Source organism: Hibiscus syriacus, unplaced genomic scaffold, assembly GCF_006381635.1.
Source record: "Hibiscus syriacus cultivar Baekdansim isolate YM2019G1 unplaced genomic scaffold, ASM638163v2 tig00112289_pilon, whole genome shotgun sequence".
NCBI classification, from domain to species: domain Eukaryota; kingdom Viridiplantae; phylum Streptophyta; class Magnoliopsida; order Malvales; family Malvaceae; genus Hibiscus; species Hibiscus syriacus.
The window spans coordinates 1789141-1798904 of NW_024063295.1; the positions used below are offsets into that span (position 1 = coordinate 1789141).

The 9764-nt window shown below is 32.4% G+C and overlaps 1 protein-coding gene across 1 annotated transcript; it reads right to left on the bottom strand.

Moving 5' to 3' along the window:
* Positions 1-7507: 7507 nt before the first annotated feature.
* Positions 7508-9023, bottom strand: LOC120177494 (polyadenylate-binding protein-interacting protein 5-like). Its single transcript, XM_039183621.1, has 2 exons — positions 8623-9023; positions 7508-7886 (listed from the first exon to the last, which is right to left on the bottom strand). The coding sequence occupies exons 1-2, from the start codon at positions 9004-9006 to the stop codon at positions 7725-7727; spliced, it is 546 nt and encodes a 181-aa protein (XP_039039552.1). The 5' UTR covers positions 9007-9023; the 3' UTR covers positions 7508-7724.
* Between the last annotated feature and the right edge of the window lie 741 nt (positions 9024-9764).

A 9764-nucleotide genomic window follows, 5' to 3' on the forward strand; every position in this document is an offset into this window, starting at 1 on the left:
GTTTTCGTGGAAGGTGATGAAATATATTTTGAAAACGATTTGATTTTGGAGTCGCCACCAACCATTAAGTTAGGTAGGTTGGAAACCTTAAACGTAAGAAAAAACGGTCTTCGTTTTACCAAAGATTCGTTTTTAAGAGTTTGAGAGTCGGTTACGTGTGGGGAAGGGTTAGCACCCCCACAACGCCCAAATTTTGATACCTAAACGATTATATGTTGTTTAAATATTGGGAATTACAAACTTGAAAATATATTTATATTACGATCCTATTATTCATTCAAATTTTTTAAAAGTGTGAACAATCTTCGGGAAAGCACTTCCTTTGTAGTTAGAAGACTTTCCCATAGATTCCCCTCACAAAAACGTTATTCCACAAGTTTCTCCAAGATAAAATAAAACAAAATAAAAATGAAAAGCGATGAAAAATACTCGAAACAAATAAATGTGGAACAAATAAAATTATCGAATATAAAACAATATTTATGCAAAAAATCCTCGAAAAGATACCTTCCCTTTAGTTGGGAGATATCTTCGTAGATTTCCCGCACAATAAAATTTTCTAAAACTAAAGAATTACAAATACTAGATAGAGAATCTAATATTATATTATATATATACATATATAACACTAATGAAAATAAAAACAAAACATATCATACAACCATTTCAAGTATTAGAAAAAACTAAAAAAACGAAACAGTGTGGATTAAATAGGCAATAACTTCCAAACATTAAGTCCTAATATAGTGACTAAAATGAACAGGAAACTGCATTTGAAACCTAAAACATAAAATATTCAATAATATTATAGACAGAAAAAATGACTACAATAAAATAAATAACAAATTAGGAGTTAAACTAAATAATTATCCCAAAATAAATTAATGATCAAATAATGATCAAAAAGCAATGTGAACAAATATGGAGTCCAAAGTAACAAATAGAAAACATGGAATGATGACCAAAATAAAACTATACAATATCAGTAGCCATAATATAAACATTTGAACAGATATAACACTGAATAGATAAGACAAAAATATAATACAGAACATATAAAAGGATCAAAATAGAAGGATGAAATCTCATTAATGGCTACAACAAACTGTTACAAACAAGGAGGGACATGAAATGTAATTAACCCCCAAACATTAAAACGCGCACACGAGATTACAAAGATATAGGGACCAAAGTTGATATTATTCCCTAAAACCCAAAACACGCGGATAAGTTTACCAAGCAAGGAGGACTAATATTGCTAATAACCCTAAATGCAAAACACATTGAACTTGTAATACTACAAAAATTTAGACAATGACCAAAATGAAAATTTTGAAAGTTTGATGGTCAAAGTATAAAACTTGGGAAAAGTTTAGGGAATTAAGTGATAAATTTCCTAAAAAGATTTTTATTCCATAAATGATGGTTTACTCTTGAGAGTGGAGTTTTATAGAAATCATATTTTTGGAATTTGGAATTTTAGTAAAGAAAAATTAGAAAGGGTTAAAGCCAATAAGGAATCGGAAATTCGAATCGAATTGAATGTTACAAAAATTTGAAGGATGTTATAAAATGGTTGGAAAATTTATTGTAATATTTTAGATCAGAGAAAGTTGGTTTGGAAATGTGCAATTTTTCAGATTTAACCGAAACAGTGGAATTTAGTGACTAAAACGTAAGTTTTGAAAATTTCAGGGCATTTTCGTTGGTCAAAGTCAAATTAAATTATATTTGACTTTGTAATATCAGATGGCTTGGTTTGATGGTGAATAAAAATATTCATTAAGGGTGTTTTGGTCTTATTCCAAATAAATGAATATATATTCATTTATAGTGGAATATAATTCAAACAAAGATGAAATGCATCCAACATTTCACTCAAATTTGCCATCTTCTTCTCCAGCCAACTTGGTCTTCTCCTAAGGTAAGAACAAAGCTTCAATTCTATTTTCAAGCCATTTCTTTAGGATTATGAGTATGATGAAAATAGAAAATGGTTATTTGCGAAAAACGCTATCATTTGGTACCAATATTGCATGATTATCTTACTTGATTTCAAAATCCCCAAATCTGGAAATTTGGGTTTATACTATGGTTGTTGAAATTGATGATGATTATTGATGATTTTGAGGTTGTATGAAGTGATGAAGAACATAAGGATGAGGTTAAAGAAAAACAGTTTAGATTTTGGGAATTACAGTAGGTTCGAAATTTACCAGAAAATATATAAAAATAATTTGGAGGTTATTTTTATATGTTGTGTTCATATATGGATCTAGTTTTGTTTAAAATAAACGGTGATCAATTTCAAGTTGTATACAAATATATATGAATTTTTAACTGAGGAAAGGTCAGAAAAGTCGGACAACAGAATTCTGTACAAAACAGATTCTGTTGGTGAACTTTGAAAATTCACCATAAATTGTACAGAATGAATTAGAAGGAGTTATTTATATGGATAGATTCGTATTCGAGTCTAATTTTTAACGGAAGAAATGGAATTGAATTACAGTGTCTATATCAATACAGAATAATGATTCTTTAAGGGTAGTGCGAGTTGTCTAAATTCTGGAAATTTATGGGTTGTTGTGTAAGTGTTGTATAATTGATGTACTATGCTGGAAATTGTTGTTTGAGAATTGAAAAGAGTGTTAGATGTGAAATTGATTATTTTGGGAAGATTGAAATGATTGGTGATTTAAGTACAACAATTGCATAGTTGGGGTACTTAAAAGTATTTATGCTTTTGTAAAAGCATTTGAATGGAAATAATTTCAATGTTGGAATTATTGGTATTAAGAATTTAAGTGGTAAAATGGTGAAGACCATTTTGAGTAAATTAGAAAAGTGGGTTCCAATGTTATAAGGAATTATTAAGAGTTAAATATTTTGTTAGATGATGAATTTCAAATATAGTATGGAGATATGGTGGAATGTATTTATGTTAGTAAAATACTAACATATGGATTATTATGAATTGATGATTTATACAGATTGTGATTGATTTGTAATCGAAGCAAATCAAATATAAAAGGGCTTATGGTGGACAATAGTGAGGCTTATATATTTTGAAAGACATAAAGTGTCAAGGTGAGTGCAATACATGCATTAATTATACATGGATGTTTTATACATCATAAGGAAGACTTGCGATAAGTCGACCTTGTTTATATCAGCATGATTTTATATTATTTTTTATAAAATTGACATTGATATGTCAGAGGATGAAATTTAAATGCATTGATCACTGATTTTTGCATATGATTTTTACCATGAATGTTTTCGGGTATGAACTACCCAATGTTAAATATTGATGATATACTTTGCCATGGATGGATCGAATAAAATAGACTATATGCCCAAAGTAAGTCATTGAGGGACAGGGTATAGTTGGAATGTCATAGAGTATAGCAGCTGCAAGTTTATATTAGCACTATAGTGTGTAAGGACACTAAGTGCAGGTTTATGTCCGGATTAGCACTATAGCGTAAGCTTAGTGTAGGTGGTGGGCACGACCTTATGTGTATTGTCCGGATTAGCACTATGGCGTAAGCTTAGTGCAGGTTTAGCACTACGGTGCAGGTATTTTACTCGTATACCCAGGGTCCTCAGGGTGTTATATTGGGCTATTGTCTACGGTTTATTGACTATGGATTATGTTTTATTAGTTAATAATGGTAACCATGCAAATAAGCTTATGAGCTTACGGAATAATGGCAAGTATATTGAAAAAAATAATAATAAGCTTATGAGCTTATGGAATTTAAATGGTAAGTATTTTGGTAAAAATAAGCTTATGAGCTTATGGGATGAAAGTTAAGAAATTTTATATTATTTTGATCATGGTAAAATATTGAAGATGCTATTAGCATGGTTTTATGGCATTGGATTTGAAATCTAAATTCATGCATTGAATTGTATTGCACTATATAATGTTTTAAATTGCCTCACTAAGTTTATACTTAGCATGTGATGATTTTCACGCGTAGGTAAAAAGCAAAGAATAAAAAAAAGAGTTCAGAACGACAGCAAGCATCGAAAGGTATATTTAAATATCAGTAAGACATCCTACATGGATTTTGATTTAGATAGTGGCATGTAATTTGATAATGTTAAATTTATTTTGTTGAATAAATTTTGGAAATTGTTATAGTGATGAAAGGTTAATTTTTATGAGATTTATATATGAAATTTTCGAAAGTTACTGTAGCATGAACAGTAACCCCGTTTTAAACCAAATTTTCCAGATTGTAAAAGGGGTACCGATTCCCCTGCTACAGGGAATCGATTCCCCACTGTTCACTGTTCACTGTTCAGGTACTATTCACTATTCATAAATAAAAATATTTTGAATTAAATTGGTTACAACGAAACGTAATTTTTAAGATATGATAATTTCATAATATCATTTACTATTTTAAAAAAAATAAATTTTAAATCGCTCTCAAATTATGGAATGGTTTTAGAAAATACGGGTGACATCTATAATCTGTATAGGTATAATTATACGGGTTATGGGTGTTACAGAACTCCTCCTTGTGTAAAACGACGTCGTTCGTGCATTGTGATATAAACCCATTTTAGGGTTTCATAATACCTTATTCTCATTCCCTCACCCCTTCACTCTCAACCATTTCTCACAGAAACCACAAGGGAGAGAGTTTGAACTTTCTCTAGCCTCTGCCATGAAACCACTCCGACCGCCGGGGAATGTCGTCGATCGGAGAGCAAATCGGTCCCAAATAACCCTACTCCTTACCCTCAAGCTAAAATCCAAACCTAAATCACCTAAAACCCAACCTCTCACTCTAGATCTAAAAAGAATCCAGAGGTTACCTTCGAACCTCGGTGACTTCGACTTGGTAAAGATTCCGGTGGTGACCACTCGAAAAGGTAACCTTTCGATTCCCTTCTCTCTTATTTTTTTTTCTTTTTTGGTTGATTTTTTCTTTTGGTTTTTCTGTGTTTTCTCTCGGTTGTTTTTTCTTCTCAAATCGAATGCTCCCCTTTGATTTCCCCTCTCTCTCATTTTTTTCTCTCTACCTAAACTGATTTTTTCTTTCCCCGAATCTCGAATGGCTCTCCCCTCGATTATCTCTTTGCTTTTATCAGATGATATATGATTTCTTTAGATGACTTGTGTGGTGGATTGACAGCCAAGGGATTCTCCTCAGGATGCCTCTTTTGTACCAATATTTTTTTAATGTATTTCTCTCTGACTAATGGTGGATGGTTGTCACAGTGTGGCCAGAATTGTCGACGGAGGCGAGAACAGGTGGCGGCAGCATGGACTGGAGGCAATAATAGCTACCTAGGGTTATGATGAAACCCTAGGTAGAATCGGGTCGGGTCGAATTGGCCTAGTTCGGGCTTCAATCAGATATTCTATTTGTTTTGTAATTGGGTCGGTTCAGGTCTGTTGGGCTATTGGATCATGTCACTTATCTATAATCTAGTTTGGGCTCATTGGGCTTCGGGTACACTGAGTAGGATTCTGGGCTGGGCCAGCTTGGGCTTGCTGAGTCTTGTAATTGGGCTCATTTGTAATCTGCAAAAAGTAATAATTAATAATAATAATAATAATAATAATAACAACAGTAGTAATAATAATAATCATATAATAATCTAATATTTTGGTAGATCCGGACAAAAGCGGGTGTCTACACATGAACCGAGCACGAATCAAGTGACTTCAGTGATAAATGAACCGTTATTGTTCCTTGATGTCCCAGGTTCGAGTATCGTAAATATTAGTGGTATAAACATTTTATGTAAAAAATAACACATTAAAAAACTTATTCATTTAAAATGATGAACAATCACTTTTGCTGTAATCATTCCGGGAGAAAACAATTACTCCATGTTCATATTACACGCGTAAAAATAATGAGAAATCCATGATATGATTCCTATCTTCAACTACCACTTATTAACAAACTAATTATGAATTTTGCAAATGATACATTAGGCTCCCAAGTAAATCAAAATGAAGTGATACGGTTATATTCAACCTACAAAACTTGTAGAACCATTTATGAAACATTTTGACTTGCAAAAAGACAAGATATCCGTAAATTTCAAAATGAAGTAGACAATGCTGAAACGATTAAAATAATTCACTCGAAAAATACATTCTATTGGACATGATCACACAACTACTCGAAGAAGACTAATTGATGAAATTCAAAAGAGTCGTGACTAGTAATTGTTAGCTTCAAATACTCTCCCCAACCATTGTTAAAGCTGTCCAAACAGAAACCGACTTATTGTTTTATATGTTTTTTTCTTCTCTTAATCAATGCCTGTTATCCCTCCACCGCCGAGAGAGGAAAGTTGTCGCTGCTCTGTAAAACCAGGCCTCACACCGTGCCCTCTTTCAGCCACATATTATTGGTTTGCTTTCTTTCTTTATGTTTAGACAAAAAGTTCCCCATGGTTGCAGGCTTTGATCTGGATATCACCGATCTTCAACATTCTTTCATGGCAGACACTGAGTCATCGAGTCGACTCAGGTTGTCATCAAATAGGGTCAGGCAGCCTTTTACAGCAGGGTGAGAATAGAGATCGTTGAGGGACTCCAATTAAATTTCATTTAAAAATTAAATAAACTCCGACTATATCTAAATTTAATTTTACCGTAAAAGTTAAAACTAAAATATTGAGTAAAGCGTTAAATAATTGGGTAAACTACCTAATGTGTGTTCTTTTTAGAATGCTTTCACTCACTCTACAGTTGAAATAGAAAAACTTTGATTGAACTCACTGTTTACAAAGAAAATTTTCATTCCAGTGACTATATCGCTAAACTATTCAGATAGTCCAATCGTTATTGTTCTGTTGTCATTTTAAGACAAAATTATTATTGAATCATTTTCACTTCTATCTTTTTTTTTCTTCTCAATTTATTTTTCCTTAAAACCCACTCACAATCGACAAAGGTTTGTTCAAAACTTCAACATTCTATTGTTTAGATCACCTCTCGTCTAATATGATTAGTCTCAAACATCTTCTTCTCTTAAGAATACTATCACCGCTAAGTTTTCAATAAATATCTTAAACTCCTCAAACCCGACAAAACTCTCAACCCCAAAAGAATTGTAAATTCTTTGTTTAATTATATAAATTTTGAAGAGATTTTAAAAAATTAAAAATGATAAAGTGAGATGACATCAAAATCATTAAGAAGACAACAAAGGACATCAAAATCATTAACATGGCAACAAAGGACATCAAAGAACAACGATTTCTGACGACACACCTTAAAATGAAAAAAAATAGGGAAACCAAGTTTTTTGAAGAAAATTTATATAATTCAGTGATTAAATTAAAAATGAAAGACACCTTGAAGTTCAGTGAGTGATAGGATTATTCTGATAATGGTAATCTGACATGGCTAATATTGTTAAAGAGAATCTAAATCAATGCATGCTCAAACATATTCACCCAAAAGAAGTGCATGCTCAAAAAAAAATGAACAAACGAAAATCATTTACATTTCTGATGCAGAACTATATATGATTTTGCAAATGGGAAATCAGAGGCAAGCACCAGCATACAACTTCTATATAACCTTAGTTCAACCTTCAAATGTTATATAGGCCAGTACAATGTTTCCCAGTCTTGACCAAACATCCCTACTTCTGTATACCTCTTCTTGTCTGCAAACACAAAAATTGAAAAAAAAAAACGAAAGAAAGACCACTAGAATGCTTTGATAAAGTCGATCAGGAGGCAACATCGGATTGTGCATAGCCAGAGGAAGAAGCACTTGTTTCACCTGCTACATTCTTCAGATTAAGAGAAATACAGTGTGCTGCAGACCCAGGTTCAGAGACATCTCCAATATCCAAGGTGTCGGGAAGAGTTCCAGAACACTCGATACGCATCTGCCCAAGAGAGTGTTTCAGTGTTCCATGAATACTGGAAAGTGAGTAACAGGATACATAAAATTTACTCATCAATTCATCAAGATTCACCAAACATAAACTAGAAGCAATGGTGAAGATGGCTGAACAAAAAGGCCTATACAACCTCATTTTGGATATATTCAACCCAACAGTGATGTGAATAAAAACAATAGAAGTGCATAGTGACATACTTGATACACATCTTAAGAATGAAATCAATCTCGTATATTTGATATATAACATCAGAAGAAAGCTCAAAAGGACAGAAATCAAAGGAAGTGGAAAAATCACTTTCGATTGACATCACCTAACAGCATGAAGAGTTCAGAGTTGCACAAAAACTATTTTAAAGTAAATGACGTAAATGGCATGCTGAAAATGAGCCAAAAAGTGCATAAAGCTCCCTAGCTCTAAGATGCAATGCAGTTTTAGATAAAGCCGAAAATATAATATCAAGTGAAATATGTTTATCTGACAATAAAATCAGTATATTATTCAGAAATCCAATTACTTTACTATTAGATCCCTTCATAGTGGGGCAGTTGGCAATGTGAGAGATATAACAGCAGGAAAGGAGCTCAAACATTCTTCCCCCCATGGCTTAATAAAAGAAGGAAAAAGACAAACTCATGATCAGAAGGAGGAAAAATCATCCAGCAACATGACTAGGTCAATCATATTTGTAAAATATAAAATAAAGTTGGCCGCAGTTTACCTCAAGTTGATTCAGCATGTCAACAGTGGCTTCCAAGTCCTCATTATTTGCCATGTAGACATCCAGAATAGACTCATTGGATAAACCAGGGAATGTCATGCGAAGATACTCCAAATCCATGTCAAATTCTATATCCATATTCGGCTCATTGTTCTTCTGTACTGAAGCTTCAGCAAAATAGGTCTTTTCAGCGCCATGGGTTACAGAGTCAAGTGAAGCATTGTTATAGTGTAGATTATGTGCAAAGTGTGAGGCATATTCCAACCAAGCAGTCTCATTGCCATGCTTAATGTCTTTAGCTTTAATATGATCATCTGTATCCCTTATTGAAAGAGGTATGTACGATGCTGCATAGGGGTTCAATGAAAAAGCTCCTGGCTTCATTGCCTTTTCGGAATAAAAAAAACTAAACATTTAGACAAAGAAAAATATTAGAATATAAATTCATTTTCAAAAGAATAATCCAAAAAGAAGAGAAAAATGAAATATGAGTTGAAACAATTAACAAAAGTATAAAATAACTAAAGCTAAAGACACAACATGAAAAATAACTAAAACATGAGATGCGAACACAGCTTATGCAGATATGCCTCAAAACATATCTCATAAAAATAACTAAAGCACGATGAGATGCGTACACAACTCATACATAAATGCATCAAAAACTATATCATAAGAATCATTAGCATATTAAAATTTATATATATAAAATACTGAACACGATTATGACACAAGAAAATACGCAAACACAACAATGATATACTAATTGCCAGGTCTACAACAAACAGTATGGATACTGGGTAGTATTCACATCTGAAACAGGTTCATTTCCGATTATGGTCTCCAGTTAACATCCAAGCATGGATACCAAGTAAAAATTTGAAGAATAAAAAGAATTAACATCTAAATCCTATGTCAAACAAATAATAATCTAGTATATGATAAAATTGCATTTACAAGATGCTTGATTATGGCTGCAACGCGGCACTACTTTTTTAACCATAAAAACAATCAAATATATTTCTCAAAATCCCTTAAAATGAATCAAGAAAAAAAAAAGCACAATCATATGCTTTTTTCAATCAAAACATGTAACGGTAAATCAAACAAAATATCGTGATCAAACTCTTAGATTAACTTCC

What these genes read in the sequence shown, in the direction of transcription:
- LOC120177494 (XM_039183621.1), bottom strand. Translation starts at nt 9,006, where the DNA reads ATGAAGCCAGGAGCTTTTTCATTGAACCCCTATGCAGCATCGTACATA. An exon ending in ACATGCTGAATCAACTTGAG is followed by an intron (nt 7,887 to 8,622) that starts GTAAACTGCGGC and finishes TCTCTTGGGCAG; the next exon opens with ATGCGTATCGAGTGTTCTGG.